The following is a 21415-nucleotide window of genomic DNA, read 5'->3' as shown; positions in this document are numbered from 1 at the left end:
AGAATCTCATGGTTAACAGTATCAAAAGCCTTCCTTAGGTCCAGAAACACAGCCCCAACAGCACCCCCTTTGTCCATCTTGGACTTCACATTTTCCAGAGGAAAGCAGTTGGCCGTTTCTGTGGAGTGTTTCGCTCTGAAGCCAAACTGCATGGAGTGTAATGTGAAGGGGCTGTTGTTGAGGTGGGCAATCAGTTGTTCTGCTACACACTTTAACAACCGTTGACACCACAGGTAGTATACTAATGGGCCTGTAGTTACTCACGTCAGCAGGGTCGCCTGATTTAAAGATGGCCGTTATTATGGGCGACTTCCATACCCTTGGAAACACACCAAGACCAATAGATGTGTTGGTGACCTTAGTAATGGGGCCAATGAGTCCATCCCAAACACATCTTTGGCTTTAGAGTTCTTTAGTGCGCTAATCACCTTGTTCACCTTTGACTCAGAAACCTCCCTTATGATGAAGACCGGTTGAGTGTCATTCACTGGCACTGAGCCCAAGAAACCAGTGGAGGGGTTCTGTGTCAGTACCATGACAGAGTCAATAAAGTAGAAAATGAAGGCTATTGCTATTTCGACTGCATCCTGTGTTAGATTGTTATTCACCATGATTTCTAGTCTTTTTGCTGTGTTACTATGGTGTTTCCCTGTTAACTTTTTTAGATTCTCCCATATCAATTTAGAATTTCCCTTTGCTTCACCAATTATGTTAATAAAAAAGTTTGCCTTGGCCTGTCTGATTTCTTTCATCACCTTATTTCTCAACATGGTAAACCTACGTCTGTCATGCTCTAATTTAGATTTTAGGGCTATTTTTAGAGCATAATCTCGTTCTTTCATCAATTTCCAGATTTCTCCATTTAGCCAAGGAAGAGTGCCCTTTTGGCCAGGTTTGGATTTGATTTTCTTTAGGAAGCCATTTATTGTAGTCTGGATTGTGGATAGAAAAACCTGACTATCAGCTTCCACGTCTGTATAGGACAAGAGATCATTCCAGTTTATTCCCTTAATTGCTTTTTCAAAATAGTTTAATTCACTCTTAGGTATTCTGAGTTGATCCGGCTTTCTAACAGTAGAGAGGTTAAACCTGCTCTTTGACAGCTTTCTGGCTATAAGTGTCAGATTATGATCAGACAGCCCAGTAACCATATTGAATGATTTAGTCACTCTCTCTGGTTTATTACTGAACACCAAATCAATCTGTGTTTTAGAGCAACAAGTCACCCTGGTTGGCCCTTTAACTAGCTGTTTAAGGTCAAAGTTTAGTGATCCGTTTGAGGGTTTTCCTACAACACTTGTCTTCATAATTAATGTTAAAATCTCCCATTAAGATGACCTCTTTCCCAAAATCACATTCCCTAAGCATGGTATTAAACTGATCAAAAAACACACTTTTGGTGGAAGGTGGCCTATACATTCCAATGAGGGTAAAAGACATTTGGGGAGACAGTGTAACGTTCAGGCCGATACATTCTAGTTCATTATCACATGACCACTCAATTTGTTTACATCGGATATGTTCTTTAATGTAAATCATCACACCCCCTCCTCTTCCTTCAATCCTGTCTCTCCTGAAAACATTGTAGCCAGGCACAATCACAGCAGCATATGGAGAGTGTTTATGGAGCCATGTCTCTGAGAGGCAGAGAAAGTCAAGGTTGGAGTCTGTGAGTAGATGTTGAATTTGATCACTTTTTGGAATGACACTACGAATGTTCAAGTGCCCCCCTAGTAGTCCCTTGGGCTTAGCTTGTGGGTCCCAGATGACTCAAGAGTGATTGACACATTGAAAAAAGTTACATTTTCTGTGTTTTCTGACGGCTGGGTTTAGGCCGTTTTGTTTCGTTTTGATTAGGGGCAGTTCGGTGGCGCAATTAACAATCCCTCCCGCCTGCACTGGATGTGGGGAACTAATTAAAATAGCTTGCGTACCAGAAGCAGAGTCAGGGATCGCATATAGCGACTCTGGTATGTTTGAAGAGTCAAAATCTATCCTGGAGCCGGGTGAGTCGAGAGAAACCATAGGACCATAGCACTCACCCACTTCCACAGCGGCGACGACCAGTGGACGAGGCCTTCCACCGCTCTCCACTCCGGTGCGTATCACTGGCTCGGTGATATTGGGCCCAGGATTGAGTTGTACATCCCCGGAGAGCAGGAGGGTAGTGAACAGGTAGTTTAACAGTTTCCGATAAATATTGGACTTGTGTTTGTTACGCCTAAGCGGTTCAGTAGAATAAGGAGCGAGGTAGACTTGGCCATTATTCAGAACATTATGGTATGCTGTGTACTGTCCGCTCCCGTGGAACGGTGAACCAATGTGTTTGGTGTTGATATTCTCCGGTAGTAGACATTGTGTCATCCCAGCAAGGATGCACTGAGATTATCAGTAGAGCAGCTACATAACTGACAATCATGGCAGAGTACGGTAGATAAAACACAGAATTGCGCTTTAACGCTTTGCATGAGTTACTTAGCTGGGATCGGCGTACACCTGATGGTTTAGATAAAATTACAGCATTCGAATGAGAAGCGGCACCTGCCGCACCACCCTGTCTTCCGTCCGCCATTTTCCGTGTGTCGTTGCTTAGAGTCCCTCACTTTGAAAGACCGTAGGAACAGGCTATTCTATCTGGCACAGAGACACTGCGGAATCATGACACCAAAGCCGAATTCCTAGGTAGAGTGGCTCAATGAATGTGGTGTGGAATGTGTGCAGGTGAGTCAGTGTGTCAGAGGAGACACTATAGAAGGACAGAGTGCCGGCTGACCAGTCCAGATACACTCCTACTCTGTTGGTGCTGGAAGGAGGGATAGGAATGGTAGTGGGAGTCTTATCATGCCTGGTAGTGAAGTAGTTTTTATAACAACTGAGAGCCCAGGAATTGTCATTGTATCCAAGCCCACACTCATCACCCCGTCCTTGCCTGTCAAGTCCATGGTAAGCCACTCCTATGTGAGCCTCTAGGCCTCTCCACTCCACCTCCCAGTAACAGCGCCCAGTCAGACGCTCTTTGCACAGCACTTGTTTCCAGAACAGAAACCTCTCTGGGTGATAAGGATACGACTGCTCATCTTCAAGCCGTGTCACTTTCCTGTTCTTCTCAGATAGAGTCATGTCATTGTGTGCTGTGTTGGGGTCCAGGGTCAACTCACAGGCATCTGATAGAGACACAAATACACATTTAAAGTAAGACAACAGATTTGCACCTCAAATCTGAATAGGTAGAATAAAAACTGGAAGAGGTAAGGTTAAGAGTTTTGCCCAAATTTCAAGACTTCAAATATAGTCATTCTTCACTGCAACCAAGACTTACATTTCTTGAGTGCTGATTTCAAATAACACTCTTCATTATGGTCCACGCTGTGACAAAAACAGAACACCACCATATTTTAGGGTGTGAGACACCATTAGAATCATAGGGTATGTTTTGTCTATCCAAAAATACAAAAGATATCTTTCAATATCATACAATTTTTCGCAGTAGTTGTGTCAAAAAAGTACATTCATCAACTTAAGTTTTATGATTAACATCAATTACATTTCTACCTGAGTTTCTTCAGTCTGCAGTTTGGATCCCCTCGTACAGCAGTGAGCAGTTTCACTCCGAAATCACCTGGGTGATTGTAGCTCAGGTCCAGCTCTTTCAGATGGGAGGGGTTTGTTCTCAGAGCTGAAGCCAATGACGCACAGCCTTCCTCTGTGACCACACAGAATGACAACCTGCAAAAAGACTTGTCACTCTTAGAAATAGACCTATTGTTTCTGTGACATCCCAAATATTATCCATGCCATGTGAAAGGCTGCTACACATCAAGGTTATGTTAATTTATGTACAAATGGGAGAAGTACTGACCTCAGTTTCTCTAGTTTACATTGTGGACTCTCCAGTCCAGCAGAGAGCAGCTTCACTCCAGAATCTTTCAGGTTGTTGTCAGTCAAGTCAAGCACTCTCAGCTGTGAAGAGGTTGAGCTGAGAAGTGAGGCTAATGGTTCACAGCATCGCTCTGTAAGGTTGCATCCATTCAGCCTACACAATGGGAATAGGAAAACAACACCATATCACGCTTTTAAAGTTCCAGTCACATGTTAATATCCCCTTGCTGTGCTTTTTCAGCTATCTTAATGGAAATAATACAATGTCACTTTAAAGGAGTACTACCCTACCTACTCCTCTTGAGATCAAATGTGGTACTCAAATGTGGACCTCTATTATGTCTAGTTTACATTAAAATATCTGCCAAACAAAACTACTTTCTCAGATACCTTATGAAATCTGTCTCTATTTTAAAACAAAATATTGTTTGATAGATGTATACTTACAGAGCAGTACTGGAGGCTTTGACCACTGGCAGCAGCCTAAGAAGACCTTCCTCTGAGTTGGAGTATTTCTTCAGGTCAAACACCTCCAGCTCCTCTTCTGAAGTCAGTAACACAAAAACCAGAGCTGACCACTGTGCAGGTGAGAGTTTGGCTTCTGAGAGACTTCCTGAGCTCAGGTAGCTTTGGATCTCTTCCACTAGAGAATGGTCATTCAGTTCGTTCAGACAGTGGAACAGATTGATGCACCTCTCTGGAGAGGGATTTTGCCTGATCTTCTCCTTGATGTATTTGACTGTTTCCTCATTGGTCTGTGAGCGGTTTCTTGTCTGTATCAATAGGTCTAGTAAGTGAGTGTGATTGGACTCCATTGAGAGGCCGAGAAGGAAGCGGAGGAACAGGTCCAGGTGTCCATTCCCACTCTGTAAGGCCTTGTCAACAGCACTCTTGTGGAGGATGGTTGCAGACGTGTCTTCAGACATCTGAAGTATTCTGGTCGTGGTTTCAGGTTCTGCCATTAGATTTACATTGTCATTGTTGAATGTGACAAACACATACACAGCAGCAAGAAACTCCTGGATGCTCAGATGCACAAAGCAGTACACCTTCTCCTGGTACAGCCCACTCTCCTCTCTGAAGATCTGTGTGCACACTCCCGAGTACACTGAAGCTTCTGTGACATCGATGCTACACTCTCTCAGGTCTTCCTCATAGAAGATCAGATTGCCTTTCTCCAGCTGTTGAAAGGCTAGTTTCCCCAGTTTTAGAATCATCTCTGCATCTGCTTTCATCTGTGAATCTGTCTCAGCTTTCTCTGGTCCCTCTGGATATTTCTGTGTTTTGCGCAGTATGTTGCAGATCAGGAAGTGGTTGTACATTCCAGTCAGAGTCTTGGGCATCTCTCCACTCTGTGCTTCCAACAGTTTCTCTAGAACTGTGGCAGAGATCCAACTGAAGACTGGTATGTGGCACATGATGTAGAGGCTCCTTGATGTCTTCATGTGTGTGATGATTCTGCTGGCCAGGTTCACATCACTGAATCTCTTCTTGAAGTACTCCTCCTTCTGTGGGTCACTGAACCCTCGTACCTCTGTCACCTGGTCAACATACTCAGGTGGGATCTGATTGGCAGCTGCAGGTCTGGAGGTTATCCAGAGGAGAGCAGAGGGAAGCAGATTGCCCTTGATTAGGTTTGTCAGCAGCACGTCCACTGAGGTTGATTCTGTGACATCACAACAGCCCTCGTTGTTGAAGTCTAGAGGAAGTCGACACTCATCCAGACCATCAAAGGCAAACAGAACCTTGCATTTGTCAAAGTTAGAGATTTCAGATTCTGCGGTTTCATTGAAAAAGTGATGAAGAAGTTCCATCAAGCTGTATTTCTTATCTTTCATCAAATTTAGCTCCCGAAAAGGTAGAGGAAAGATTAATTGGATATTGTGATTTGCTCTTCCTTCAGCCCAGTCCAGAATGAACTTCTGCACAGAGATTGTTTTCCCGATGCCAGCAACTCCCTTCGTCAACACAGTTCTGATATGTTTGTCTTGTCCAGGTAAGGATTCAAAGATGTCATTGCATTTGATTGCTTTTTCTTGTGCTGCTGGTCTCTTGGACGTTGTCTCAATCTGTCTCACCTCGTGTTCTTTATTGACCTCTCCACTTCCACCCTCTGTGATGTAGAGCTCTGTGTAGATCTTGTTGAGAAGAGTTGGGTTTCCTTGTTTAGCTATCCCCTCAAACACACATTCACATTTCCTCTTCAGATTGGATTTGAGTTTATTTTGACACACAGCAAGCTCACCTAGAAGACCTGAAAATGCAGACCACACTCATGTGTTAGCTTAGTAAAGGGTTGAGAATCAAGCGGACATTTATGATAACCTATTCTCTTCATTGAGAAAAACATGTAAAAAGGAAATGGAGTATTAAAAGGGAAAGTTCACCCAAAAACACTTCTGGGCCCTTTTGCCACCCCCCCCCCCCCCCCCCCCCCCCCCCCCCCCCATCCCATGACTGCAATAGTCATTTTAATGACTTTCCCTACATCATTTTTCTGCTAACTTATTTCAGTAGGCAAATATTTTACAAATTATTTTGTTATTTTTGTATTGAAATCCAGGAAGTAGATTAATACGCACAATGAGTTGGGACCTAGGTCAGGACTGCTTATTAGCATTATATAAGTAATGGAAAAGGGACTTTCATCACAAAGCAAAGAACAAAAAAAACAGTCAGTAGGACAGGATAACGTTACAGTAGCAAGCCAAATACATCACAAGCTACAGTAGCTCGCCAAATGGCAAACAAATAACGTTATAAATTACATTGTAGTGACTACAGGTGTTAGCCATTTAGCTTGCTAGCAAACTACTGTACCTTGAATGGTTACATATTTTCCATCCATAGTGGAAAGACGGTAAACCCCCCCAAAAAATGCTGGGTTAAAAACAACCCATTTTGGGTTATTCGGTAACCCAGTGCTGGGTAAATATTGGACAGAACACACACAGTTATTTTGACCTAGCCAGTTGGGTTGTGTGAACAACCAAGCATGTAGGGTTGTTTGGATTACCCAAACACGGGTTAATTTAATAACCTCTTAAGGATCAGACACTTTTTTTCAATTTTCATTAGTTGGTTTATTTTTAACAATCAGCTGTAATCCTTAGGTTCTTTTCAGGAGGCGTGGCCTATTAGGGAGGTGGCTTTCAGATCATTATTTTTGGCCACCAGTTAAAGTCATTCCTGTTCATCATGTTATGTATATACACTGCAAATTTCTATTTTCTTTTAATATTTTTTTGCATATTATAATATAAAATTCATAACATGAATATTTGCATATCCCAACATAGTTTTTAAGCTTTAATGAGCCTTAAACAAGTGTATCAGTGTTCAACCTTAACAATACAACAGAACAGATAACAGAACAGATGAACTGGAATGACATCTACTCTCACGGGTGGTCAAAAATAACTATACAATCCATATCTCAATAACCCAGCATCAATAGCCAAGCTGTTTAAAAAATAATAATAAATGACCCAATGCCTGCAACCCAGCTGTTGTGTCAACCAAACAACCCAGCATTTTTTAGTGTGTGAACAGAACCCGGTTTCAACCAGTCCCAAAATAATCAATAACCTTTTTGCATTAAAAAACATACTTTTTTGGCAATTCAATCCCGAGACACCAATCGTTGTTTATGCAACAATAAATACACATAGCTTTTAATGCATTTTAGGTCATTTCGGAAATGTACCATCTTGATATAAAAACACAGACAACTATATACCAAAGCAATGGACCTATGGTGTGGGGAAGTTGAGACACCCTTGTTTCTAGGAAACCATATGCAAAAATGAATAATTTGACCAAATATTTAGGGAAGATTTCATGGAGTCTGTGATAATTTCAGTCTGTGAATATTATCTGCTTGTAGTCATAGCAGATAATATTCTAATTTTTGTTGACTTTAATATTCAACATGAAAAGTCCACAGACCCACTCCAAAAGGCTTTCGGAGCCATCATCGACTCAGTGGGTTTTGTCCAACATGTCTCTGGAACTACTCACCGTCACAGTCAAGCTCTGGACCTAGTTTTGTCCCATGGAATATATGTTGTGGATCTTAATGTTTTTCCTCATAATCCTGGACCACCATTTTATTACGTTTGCAATTGCAACAAATAATCTGCTCAGACCCCAACCAAGGAACATCAAAAGTCGTGCTATAAATTCACAGACAACACAAAGATTCCTTGATGTCCTTCCAGACTGCCTCTGTCTACCCAAGGACGTCAGAGGACAAAAATCAGTTAACCACCTAAGATGAAGTTGCACCCCTAAAAACTAAAAACCTTTCTCATAAGAAACTAGCTCCCTGGTATACAGAAAATACCCAAGCTCTGAAGCAAGCTTCCAGAAAATTGGAACGGAAATGGCGCCACACCAAACTGGAAGTCTTCCGACTAGCTTGGAAAGATAGTAAAGTGCACTATCGAAGAGCCCTTACTGCTGCTCGATCATCCTATTTTTCCAACATAATTGAGGAAAATAAGAACAATCCGAAATTCCTTTTTGATACTGTCGCAAAGCTAACTAAAAAGCAGCATTCCCCAAGAGAGGATGGCTTTCACTTCAGCAGTAATATATTCATTCAACTTCTTTGAGGAAAATATCATGATTATTAGAAAGCAAATTATGGACTCCTCTTTAAATCTGCGTATTCCTTCAAAGCTCAGTTGTCCTGAGTCTGCACAACTCTGCCAGGACCTAGGATCAAGAGAGACAAGTGTTTTAGTACTATATTTCTTGACACAATGTTGAAAATAATAATGGCCTCTAAACCTTCAAGCTGCATACTGGACACTATTGCAACTAAACTACTGAAAGAGCTGCTTCCTGTGCTTGGCCCTCCTATGTTGAACATAATAAACGGCTCTCTATCCACCGGATGTATACCAAACTCACTAAAAGTGGCAGTAATAAAGCCTCTCTTGAAAAAGCCAAAATTTGATCCAGAAAATATAAAAAACTATTGGCCTATATCGAATCTCAAAGATTTTAGAAAAGGCTGTTGCGCAGCAACTCACTGCCTTCCTGAAGACAAACAATGTATATGAAATGCTTCAGTCTGATTTTAGACCCCATCATAGCACTGAGACTGCACTTGTGAAGGTGGTTAATGACCTTTTAATGGCATCAGACCGAGGCTTTGCATCTGTCCTCGTGCTCCTAGACCTTAGTGCTGCTTTTGATACCATCGATCACCACATTCTTTTGGAGAGATTGGAAACCCAAATTGGTCTACACAGACAGGTTCTGGCCTGGTTTAGATATTATCTGCCGGAAAGATATCAGTTTGTCTCTGTGAATGGTTTGTCCTCTGACAAATCAACTGTAAATTTCTATTACAGGGGCTGAATCACTGGCTTACTGGTGCCCTTTCATGCCGTCCCTAGGAGGGGTGCGTCACTTGAGTGGGTTGAGTCACTGATGTGATCTTCCTGTCTGGTTTGGTGCCCCCCCTTGGGTTGTGCCGTGGCGGAGATCTTTGTGGGCTATACTCGGCCTTGTCTCAGGATGGTAAGTTGGTGGTTGAATATATCCCTCTAGAGGTGTGGGGGCTGTGCTTTGGCAAAGTGGGTGGGGTTATATCCTTCCTGTTTGGCCCTGTCCGGGGGTATCATCGGATGGGGTCACAGTGTCTCCTGACCCCTCCTGTCTCAGCCTCCAGTATTTATGCTTCAGTAGTTTGTGTCAGGGGGCTAGGGTCGGTTTGTTATATCTGGAGTACTTCTCCTGTCTTATCCGGTGTCCTGTGTGAATTTAAGTATGCTCTCTCTAATTCTCTCTCTCTCTCTTTCTTTCTCTCTCTCGGAGGACCTGAGTCCTAGGACCATGCCTCAGGACTACCTGGCATGATGACTCCTTGCTGTCCCCAGTCCACCTGGCCGTGCTGCTGCTCCAGTTTCAACTGTTCTGCCTGTGATTATTATTATTTGACCATGCTGGTCATTTATGAACATTTGAACATCTTGGCCATGTTCTGTTATAATCTCTACCCGGCCCAGCCAGACGAGGACTGGCCACCCCTCATAGCCTGGTTCCTCTCTAGGTTTCTTCCTAGGTTTTGGCCTTTCTAGGGAGTTTTTCCTAGCCACCGTGCTTCTACACCTGCATTGCTTGCTGTTTGGGGTTTTAGGCTGGGTTTCTGTACATCACTTTGAGATATCAGCTGACGTACGAAGGGCTATATAAATACATTTGATTTGTGAAGGAAGAAACCACATGGAAAAAGTGGTAAGCAAGTTAGGTGATTTGAAAAAAAAATCACCAAGTCAATTGAATTTATTGCATTAGAGGTTTCCTGATGCTTGCATCTAAAACAAAGTAGATCATTTTAAGATTGTTCTATACATCAGTTGGAGTCTCTATAAGCTTCAATATGCGTTCTTACACCTAACATGAAAGTGCACCGTTGTAACTGTATGGGGCTAGTATAGTCAAAATGTATGCCTTAGTGTAAGTTGAGCCAATGGCCATGCAATGTATTATCACTGGGATATGAGGTAACAACAGGACCTGGCCTATGTTAAAAGTGGTTTTTTTTAAGTACCAAATGTTTGTGAGGTGTTAAGCATGTTTTGAAAGATGCTTAAAATTATTAAAAAGACAAAAAAGCAATTGTGTTTCAGAAATAAAGATACACATGGTTTTTAAAAGGTTCTGGTAATATTCCATTCAGTACAGAAATGTGTAGGAGCTTAACTTATCCTGTCCCGTGGATCAACTTACCCCATACCCAGAGATCACTTTTTTTGGACAAGCTATGTTTTCAGAACTGTAATGTTTAAATTCATTCTGATTATTTCCAGGGATACACACAATCCTGAAATATATGTATATCTCTTTATTATAAATAATACTATATTTCCCTCGACAGAGTGATGTTGAATAAAAAAAAGGCTCAACCCCACTCTCCCCTACTGACAAACAGCCAGGCAAGCATTATAAATGGTCCAGAAGTATTTTGGGGTGAACTTCCCCTTTAAGGAATAAAGCCAGGAACCTCTTACTGTTCTCCAGTGTGTCAGCAAGCTCCTTCTGGTTCATTTTCCTCAAAATGTGCAGTGTGATCTTCAGCGCCCCCTCTCTGGGAATGCTCTCCTGCTCCACATCTTCAGCGTCCACCAATTCCTTATCCTCTGTCTGACTCTCAAAGCATTCTGGGAGATCTGGACACAGAATCTTCTTGAACTTCTTCAGCTCCCGTTTTACCAAAGCAATGGCATTTTTTTCAACCAACTGAAATGGATCAAAGGGTGTGAAAACCAATACAGTATGTATATGAATACAACGATATAATACAAAATACTGAGGTTGGGAAAGTAAGGGAAATTGTAAGTAAGCATTTCACGGTAAGGTCGTATTCGGCGCATGTGACAAATAAAATTTGATATGCAACCAAAAATACATTATATGTTAATGAGATACTTTGGGATTTTGGCAATGAAGCCCTTTTATGTCTCTGCATCCAGTATGAAGGAAGTTAGAGGTAGTTTTGCGAGCCAATGCTAACTACTATTAGCGCAATGACGAAGTCTATGGTATCTACTAGCATGCTAGCAGTTACCACAGACTTTCAGCCATTGTGCTAACACTAGTTAGCAATTGCGCTAACGTTAGCAACTTCCTTCAAACTGCATGCCGAGACATAAAAATAGTATCCACGAGTTCATCTGACTCTGGGGAAGTAGATTAAACACTGCCGAATAACACATGTGAGACATAAGCCAGCCCACCCTGAATATGGAAGACAGGTCTGTTTGATGACTCTGGGAAGACTGACCACTGGGAACTTCTGACTCTGATCTCTCCTTTTTGTCTCTGTGGACAAAACATGAGATTTCACTTTACAACAACTGAAGGAAGGCCAGCTACAGGGGGGTGGCACAGAGATGCCCCCGGCACCTCTCCGCCACCAATAGATGTACAAGGAGAAAAGTATTGAGCAGTGTTGGTTCCCTGGCTGATGACCATAGATGTCCAGAAGGAAATCACCCACCCGGTAAAAATAATTTTTGTGTTACATAAATAGTCCACCCACCATAAAAGGCTACAGAATAGGTGTTTTATAGTCCAGGAAGCAAAACATGTCAACATCATTATGTAGATAATTTTATTAAGATGAATAGTTTGACCGTATGAATTAAAATGTACATATTTGAAATTGTTTTGGGTTATTTCCCATAGCAACGTTAATTAGGTTGCCATGTTACATCTTGGTTACAATTGTTACACATGTTCTGTTGTCCATGCTTGCAGAAAGCAGCGCATGTACAATCTGTCCAATCAAAGATGGCGTAGCAGTGCAGACGTGGTTTGTCGTCCTCTCGTGTACTTTTTTTTTCTTCGTATTTTTTGTATATATTTCAATGTAACCCGCCTCACCTAATGTGACACGGATCCGCTAATTTTTAGACCTTATAGCCAGAACCTCCATCAGAAGCTAGCCATCAGAAGCTAACCAGCTAGCCATCAGCTAACCAGCTAATTAGCTACTAGCTATTTAGTCAATGTTAGCCACTGCTAGCGGCCTTTACCTTCTGCACAGACACCAGCCGTTTTTTAAAGCCTGAATAATATTTGCCAGGCTGCCAGTATCGGACTGTTTTCTCCACTACAATGCCGGATTCCTGCCGTAAACCCTGGACCATTAGTCCTGATCATCACAGCTAGCTAGCTGCCACCGAGTGACCCAGCCCCGAAGCTAGCCCTGTGCCAGGCCCACCTCCCGGACTACTCTGTGATCACTCGGCTACACAGCCGATGCCTCCCGGACTCTACCCCAACACGGCTAGAATCCACTACTCCACCGGATCCTTGCCGTAAGCTTTGCATCGGATCATCGCTGCTACCTAGCTGCTAACGAGTGGCTATAGTGGCTAACGCCCCTGCCCCGAAGCTAGCACCAGTTAGCCACGAGCTAACTGCATCTCCCGGCTAGCAAACAAAATTACTACATCTACAATACATCTTTCGCCATCTGGCCTGGACCCTTTGTCGACATGGCGCCCCGCCACACCACCATGACTGGTCCGCCGACGTAACTCCATCCGCTGTGCCCTCAACCGGCCTTTGCCGGATGTCGGAGCAGACGCCTCTACTTACCCCGGCCTGCTAACTTTAAATGCTGTGTCTCCCACGTGCCAGCGTAGTAACGACTACCCTGTACCCGGCTTCCCTGTTCACTGGACCCTATGATCACTCGGCTACATAGCTGATGCCTGCTGGAATGTTCATTAATCAGGGAACTCCATTTTGTTTATTTTTTGTTTATCAGTTGGCTCAGGCCCTGTGTGTAGTTAACCGACCCTCTCTGCCCATTCATCGCCATTTTACCCGTTGTTGTTGTCTTAGCTGATTAGCTGTTGTTGTCTTACCCATTGTTGTCTTAGCTAGCTCTCCCAATCAACACCTGTGATTGCTTTATGCCTCACTTTATGTCTCTCTCAAATGTCAATATGCCTTGTACACTTTAGTTTAGTTTACTTTAGTCCCACTCAACATGCCTCAGATACCTCCTTTGTCCCACCTCCCACACATGCGGTGACCTTACCCAGCATAACTAGCACGTCCAGGAATGCAACCTCTCTTATCACTCGGTGCCTGGGCCTACCTCCACTGTACCCGCACCCCACCATACCCCTGTCTGTACATTATGCCCTGAATCTATTCTACCATGCCCAGAAATCAGCTCCTTTTATTCTCTGTCCCCAACTCACTAGACGACCAGTTTTGATAGCCATTAGCCGTACCCTCATCCACTCCTCCTTTGTTCCTCAGGTGATGTGAAGGTTAACCCAGGCCCTGCGTGTCCCCAGGCACTCTCATTTGTTGACTCCTGTAACCAAAAAAGCCTTGGTTTCATGCATGTTAACATCAGAAGCCTCCTCCCTAAGTTTGTTTTACTCACTGCTTTAGCACACTCCACCAAACCCTGATGTCCTTGCCGTGTCTGAATCCTGGCTTAGGAAGGCCACCAAAAATTCTGAGATTTCCATACCCAACAACAACAACATTTTCTGTCAAGATAGAACTGCCAAAGGGGGAGGAGTTGCAATCTACTCCAGAGATACCCTGCAAAGTTCTGTCATACTTTCCAGGTCTTTGCCCAAAGAGTTCGAGCTTCTAATTTAAAAAATAGTCTCTCCAGAAGTAAGTCTCTCACTGTTGCCGCCTGTTATAGACCCCCCCTCAGCTCCCAGCTGTGCCCTGGACACCATATGTGAATTGATTGCCCCCCCATCTATCTTCAGAGTTTGTTCTGTTAGGTGACCTAAACTGGGATATGCTTAACACCCCGGCAGTCCTACAATCTAAAATAGATGCCCTCAATCTCACACAAATGATCAAGGAACCCACCAGGTACAACCCTAAATCCGTAAACATGGGCACCCTCATAGATATTATCCTGACCAACCTGCCCTCCAAATACACCTCTGCTGTTTTCAATCAGGATCTCAGCGATTACTGCCTCATTGCCTGCATCCGCTATTGGTCCGCGGTCAAACGACCACCCCTCATCACTGTCAAACAGTCCCTAAAACACTTCTGCAAGCAGGCCTTTCTAATCGACCTGGCCCGGGTATCCTGGATGGATATTGACCTTCACCCGTCAGTTGAGGATGCCTAGTAGTTCTTTAAAAGTAATTTCCTCACCATCTTAAATAAGCATGCCCCTTTCAAAAAATGTAGAACTAAGAACAGATATAGCCCTTGGTTCACTCCAGACCTGACTTCCCTTGACCAGCACAAAAACATCCTGTGGCGGACTGCACTAGCATCGAATAGTCCCCGCGATATGCAACTTTTCAGGGAAGTCAGGAACCAATACATGCAGTCAGTCAGGAAAGCAAAGGCTAGCTTTTTCAAACAGAAATTTGCTTCCTGTTGCTCTAACTCCAAAATCCTGAATCATATCTCTATGGCTGGCCATGCTTTCCTCCTGTCTACCCCAACCCTGGCCAACAGCTCCGCACCCCCCCCCAGCTACTTGCCCAAGCCTCCCCAGCTTCTCCTTCACCAAAACCCAGATAACAGATGTTCTGAAAGAGCTACAAAACCTGGACCCGTACAAATCAGCTGGGCTAGACAATCTGGACCATCTCTTTCTGATTATTATCCACCTCCATTGTTGCAACCCCTATTAACAGTCTGTTCAACCTCTCTTTCGTATCGTCCGAGATCCCCAAAGATTGGAAAGCTGCCGCGGTCATCCCCCTATTCAAAGGGGGTGACACTAGACCAAATTTGTAATAGACCTATATCCATCCTGCCCTGCCTTTCTAAAGTCTTTGAAAGCCAAGTTAATAAACAGATCACTGACCATCTTGAATCCCACCGTACAGTCTCCGCTGTGCAATCTGGTTTCCGAGCTGGTCACGGGTGCACCTCAGCCATGCTCAAGGTACTAAACGATATCATAACTACCAGTGATAAAAGACAGTACTATGCAGCCATCTTCATCAACCTGGCCAAGGCTTTCGACTCTGTCAATCACCGTATTCTTATCGGCAGACTCAACAGCATTAGATTCTCAAATGACTGCCTCGCCTGGTTCACCAACTACTTCTCTGATAGAGTTCAGTGTGTCAAATCGGAGGGCCTGTAGTCCGGGCCTCTGGCAGTCCCTATGGGGTTGCCACAGGATTCAATTCTTGGGCCGACTCTCTTCTCTGTATATATCAATGATGTCGCTCTTGCTGCGGGTGATTCCTTGATCCACCTCTATGCAGACGACACCATTCTGTATACATCTGGCCCTTCTTTGGACACTGGGTTAACTAACTTCGAAACGAGCTTCAATGACATACAACACTCCTTCCGTGGCCTCCAAATACTCTTAAGCGCTAGTAAAACCATTTTCTGCCCGCACCCGCCCTACCGACTAGCATCACTACTTTGGACGGTTCTGACTTAGAATATGTGGACAACTACAAATACCTAGGTGTCTAGCTAGACTGTAAATTCTCCTTCCAGACTCATATCAAACATCTACAATCCAAAATTAAATCTAAAATCGGCTTCCTATTTCGCAACAAAACAAAACTTCACTCACACCGCCAAACATACCCTCATAAAACTGACTATCCTACTGATCCTTGACTTCGGCGATGTCATTTACAAAATAGCTTCCAACACTCTACTCAGCAAACTGGATGCAGTCTATCACAGTGCCATCCGTTTTGTCACCAAAGCCCCATATACCGCCAACCACTGCAACCTGTATGCTCTTGCCGGCTGGCCCTCGCTACATATTCATCGCCAGAATCACTGGCTCCAGGTTATCTATAAGTCTATGATTGGTAAAGATCCGACTTATCTCAGCTCACTGGTCACGATAACAACACCCACCCGTAGCACGTGCTCCAGCTGGTATATTGCACGGGTCATCCCCAAAGCCAACACCTTTCCTTCCAGTTCTCTGCTAGCAATGACTGGAACAAATTGCAAAAATCGCTGAAGCTGGAGACTTATATTTCCCTCACTAACTTTAAACATCAGCTATCTGAGGATCTAACCGATCGCTGCAGCTGTTCATAGCCCATCTGTAAATAGCCCACCCAATCTACCTACCTCATCCCCATATTGTTTTTATTTACTTTTCTGCTCTTTTGCACAACAGTATTTCCACTTGCACATCATCATCTCCTCATCTATCACTCCAGTGTTAATTTGCTAAATTGTAATTACTTCGCTACTATGGTCTATTTATTACCTTACCTCCTCACGCCATTTGCACACACTGTATAGACTTTATTTATTTATATTGTGTTATCGACTGTACGCTTGTTTATTCCATGTGTAACTCTGTGTTATTGTTTTTGTCGCACTGTTTTGCTTTATCTTGGCCAGGTCGCAGTTGTAAATGAGAACTTGTTCTCAACTAGCTTACCTGGTTAAATAAAGGTGAAAAAAATAAAAAAATAAATGTGACCGAAGGAATCCTGAAATAATACAAGATAAAAAGCTGTTGAAACATACAAAATATGTTTTGAATCACATATTGTTCATGTTAATACAATTATCTATATAATGATGTTGACATTTTCAGTTTAGGCTTCCTGGACCACCGAACACCACAACAGGTCTCTGAGATCACTTACCGTTGTCTTATGGTGATGTCTCTGAACTCTATTGGATGCCCCATTGACTTGTCACTCTTCATGGACAGACAGCTGGGTGTAGATGAGTCTGGTCTCTCCATCTGGTTCCTGTTGAAAGGAACACAGTAATCAGAGCTGTTAAAACTATGTTCAGAATAAGTACATATTCTGCTAGTTTCACAACATGGTAAAAAGGAGAGGGTCAAGGAAAACATCAAACACAAACTTGTGATCAGTAGAAACATCTCTCCTCTGGAACTCTATGGGATGCCCCATTGACTTGTCACTCTTCATGGACAGACAGCTGGGTACAGGGGAGACTGGTCTCTCCTTCTGGATTGGGCTTTAACACAACAAAGACAGATCTTCAGATAAGCTAGTTTAGCACACTGCATATTATCACTGCTGAGCTTTGAGATGGATACACAAAATAACACCATCTCTTTTTTACCCACCTTTCTGTTACATTGGTGGAGGCAGTGGCCCCCTCCTCTCTGTCCCCAGAAAGACTCCTTTTAGAAGCAGTGTCACTCCTCTCTTTCTCCCCAGAGAGACTCATTTTACAGGCAGTGCTCCCCTCTCTGTTTTGCTGTAGAAAAAGAAAGGGAACAAGTAAGATGAGATTCAGGGCAGCCTGGAAAATAAATCAAGAAAACTTGTACTGAGAGTGTTCTGACTGGGTGCATTACAGTATGTTTGGTATGGCAAATAACTGTAGCTTACACCACCTTAAGGCTTACACAAAGGAATGTTAAAACAGCACAGAAAATCACTGCAACAGAGCTGCTATGCATAAATGACCTTTTCACCAATCACTGTCACAGCAAGGCACTCGTTCTGTATAGCCTAGTTAAGGACGGCCATTCTCGTTGTATTGTTGTGGCAGAGCCCCACCTGTTTAGCTACACATATACATTGTGGTATCCCGGGAGGTCACCCTCCTGGTGATAGAGGAGAGGTACATGCCGCAACGCTGGCTCCCTCTGCTGGGAGTACATGGGCTGGGTACCCCGATACTGATGGCTCCAAGTAGAGGTAATTAGGGGAGTGTGCAGGCCACATAAAGGGAGCACCGTGGCACACCGCAAGGAAAAACAGAGAGACAGACACGGAGCAGACCCTGAGAAGAACGACCGAGCCAAACCTACGTTATTTTGTTATGTTTATTTTGTTGCCTAGTCAAGTTGTGTTTTCTGACTAGAACCTCCCTGTCTCTGTGTTAATCTTTGCACGCTCAACCCAACACCCCACGGATTACCACATATTGTGGAGAAAGCGGGCATCTCAGTAGCTTTGGGTGCCGTGCGGTCGAGAGTACAGAGATTACCATGGAGGAACTGGTGGCTCAGTTTATCCTCAGCGAGCAGAAGCAACAGGCTCTCCAGGAGCGAGCACTGGAGGAACAGCACCAACAAAACCTCAGACTGGTAGCAGATGTAGCCCAGATGAAGGATGGGATGGCTGAGGAGTCTAGCCCGAATTAGTTCCTGGTTAAGTTAATGGAGGAAGATGATGTGGAGATGTATTTGTGCACCTTCGAGAGGACGGTGCAGAGGGAAGGATGGCCCGAGCCCAAGTGGGCCAGCCTTTTGGCACCCTATCTCTCCGGGAAGGCCCAGAAGGCCTACTTCGACTTGAACGCCAACCAGGCAGCAAATTATGAGGGATTCAAATGTGAAATCCGTTATGGATTCAGCCTCGCACACCATGCACAACTGGTCCATGACTGGGCCTTTGACTCCACCGTATCCCCCCGTGCTCAGATGAGCGAACTGGTGCCCCTGACCAAGGGTTGGCTACGGACCGACATACCATCCCTCCCAATAATCGATAAGGTCGTCCTGGATCGATACCGTCAGGCCCTCCCATATGAGATAAAGTCGGAGAGCATGCAGAACCCCCAGAGCCTGGAGGAATTGCTGACAGTGGTGGAAACCCACCAGAACACCCAGGACCTGCTGAAATGGGCCCGGGATGAGAGAGTGGACACGGGGAGGGGGAAGAAAAGCACAGAGAGAGGCGAGGGGCTGAAGGGGTGGAACCAGCAGAGGCTGTGAAGCGGGAGGGCGACCTGAACCGACGCCGACATCCGCTGCTGGACCTAGATCAGAGGCGCCAAGTAGCGTGGAGCTACCCGGGCTCCCCAGCTCCGGGGTAACCCGAATGGCGAGTTAAGTCACCTCCTGTTGGGCAAACACACCTCTGGTGGTTCCTGTACGAATCAATGGCATCGATGCCAGTGCTCTGCTGGACTCTGGCAGCATGGTGACCCTGGCCCAACCGCAGTGGCTCACAAGAGAGGGGAAAGACAAACCGGGAGGTGACAGTGTCCTGTGTACACGAAGAGGTACCCAGCTGTGCCAGTGTGGATAACCGCTCCAATGGGGGAGTGCCAGATGCGCGCAGGGGCTGTATTTAACCAGGCAAGTCAGATAAGAACAAATTCTTATTTTCAATGACAGCCTAGGAACAGTGGGTTAACTGCCTGTTCAGGGGCAGAACGACAGACCTTGTCAGCTCGGGGGTTTGAACTCACAACGCTAGTCCAACGCTCTAACCACTAGGCTACCCTGCCACCTCTCTTCCAGGCATGCGCATGAGGTAGAAAGGAGAGGAAAAAGGACAACCCCCGACCTTCCGTGGGAGGTGTCCACTTCCAGTTCTGACTTGGTGTACAGGGAGAACACTGTAAGAACGGTCCATGTTCTGAATTCTGTCGCTGTATATTTCAAAAGGGCTAAACAAATAGTTATTGAGTAACGTTACGTCCGTCCTAGCTCGCTCATTAATGTCTTAATCGAAATTACAGATGCCTCTTATCCGCTTGTCGTCCACTTATGCCATAGTTTGTACATCTCAATTGTCATTAGAAACCACATTTGTTTAGGCAAGTCAACCATATCAGCTATGTTTAAAAAAAAGGAGTAAATGAGGCTGAATGAACTGTTTCGCTGCCAGACAAGGCTCCGCATATAGTCAGGTGTTGCAGTGCTAAGATGTTGGGACAGCTTTATGTAGGCCCTAACAGTTCGTGGGCTCCGTTATACTGCAATTAATGTGTTGTGGCTTTGCTGGCATGCATCCCACTTTTTTGCCCCACCAAGATTTACATGCTAAAATAGCAACTGCAGATGTATAACTCCCATTTATATGTGGATTTGGTCATCGTCCAAAAGGTTATTACAGCTTTAAGACCAAGTGATATTCTGTTATTTTAGAAATGTCTATATTAGCCATATATATAACTCAAAAGAGAAGTCGTTTTACAATCGGAGTTATTTGTATCTCTTGTCATACGCTGAAGGTAAATTATCTGTCCATATAAACCCCACACCCATAGTGCAGTTCTGCAGCAACAAACATCGACGGTTTTAATATTAAAACGTATTTTAAAGCCTACCTTTCATCGATCTAATGCGTGTTCGAGTGAAGTTTCACTTTCCAAATGAATGTGTTTCTATGGGCGCACGTCATCAAACATAGGCGCTAGTGGAATGGAACATTTAAAAATAGTCAGAGGCTGCGGATTGTAGTTAGTAACCCTAACCATTTTACATTTCAACCATGAATGCTAATTCTTCAAATTTTACTGGTGAACCGTCCCAACCTGGACTCAGGGGTAGACGTAACATAGTAAAGTAAATCTGGAACAATCCAAATAGCATTTTGTATGGTATATATTAATTTGTGGATTTCCATCATCCATTTCGTATGCCGTGTTATGAATGTCAATTCGTAGAATATGTTCAGAATTTGCTAAACTTATTTCTTACGAATTTCAATTTGTTGTGGGTAATGTTAGCTAGGGGTTATGTGTTAATGTTAGGTTTATTAGGGGAAGGTTAAGCTAACATGCTCTATACTACAGCTTTTGTCAAATTAAATAAAATTATATTTGTCACATGCGCCGAATACAACAGGTGTAGTAGACCTTACCGTGAAATGCCTACTTACAAGCCCTTAACTAACAACGAAGTTCAATAAATATAGTTAAGAAAATATTTACTAAATAAACTAAAGTTTTTTTTATCAAATCAAAAAGTAACAAGAAAAGTACATAACAACAGCGAGGCTATATACAAGGTCAATGTGTCGAGTCAATGTGCGCGGGTACAGGTTAGGTAATTTGACTACGGATAGATAGAAGGGGAAAGTTCACCCTGGCTCTACCACTGCGCATAAATATATATATATATATATATATATATATATATATATATATATATATATATATATATATGTGTGTATGTAGTCATTACTACATTACGTGTTTGTCATAAACATCAAAATTATCCACACCACAAGCTAGAACGAACGCAATTTCATTTTACTGGTACAATCATAATAATAGTATTCTACATAACATATCCGAAAATATAGTAGCACCGCCTAACGGCGTCAGCATGCTTCAGTTCTGT

At 43.6% G+C, this 21415-nt stretch overlaps 1 protein-coding gene across 1 annotated transcript; it reads right to left on the bottom strand.

The window, feature by feature from the left end:
- Positions 1-1676: 1676 nt before the first annotated feature.
- On the bottom strand, positions 1677-20569 carry LOC124001089 (protein NLRC3-like). The gene is made up of 11 exons (XM_046307631.1): positions 20398-20569; positions 17453-17586; positions 17224-17340; positions 16998-17105; positions 11631-11715; positions 10905-11133; positions 4327-6133; positions 3860-4033; positions 3553-3726; positions 3320-3366; positions 1677-3164 (listed from the first exon to the last, which is right to left on the bottom strand). Exons 2-11 carry the CDS (start codon positions 17554-17556, stop codon positions 2626-2628), a joined length of 3384 nt encoding a protein of 1127 aa, XP_046163587.1. The 5' UTR covers positions 17557-17586; positions 20398-20569; the 3' UTR covers positions 1677-2625.
- Positions 20570-21415: the final 846 nt, after the last annotated feature.

The sequence above is a fragment of the Oncorhynchus gorbuscha genome, linkage group LG17 (assembly GCF_021184085.1).
Source record: "Oncorhynchus gorbuscha isolate QuinsamMale2020 ecotype Even-year linkage group LG17, OgorEven_v1.0, whole genome shotgun sequence".
NCBI classification, from domain to species: Eukaryota; Metazoa; Chordata; class Actinopteri; order Salmoniformes; family Salmonidae; genus Oncorhynchus; species Oncorhynchus gorbuscha.
Note: the sequence above shows the minus strand (reverse complement) of the source record. Positions and strands in the feature narration are given on the sequence as shown.

What these genes read in the sequence shown, in the direction of transcription:
- LOC124001089 (XM_046307631.1), bottom strand. Translation starts at nt 17,556, where the DNA reads ATGAGTCTCTCTGGGGAGAAAGAGAGGAGTGACACTGCTTCTAAAAGG. An exon ending in TCCACCAATGTAACAGAAAG is followed by an intron (nt 17,341 to 17,452) that starts GTGGGTAAAAAA and finishes GTTGTGTTAAAG; the next exon opens with CCCAATCCAGAAGGAGAGAC. An exon ending in GATGTTTCTACTGATCACAA is followed by an intron (nt 17,106 to 17,223) that starts GTTTGTGTTTGA and finishes TCCTTTCAACAG; the next exon opens with GAACCAGATGGAGAGACCAG.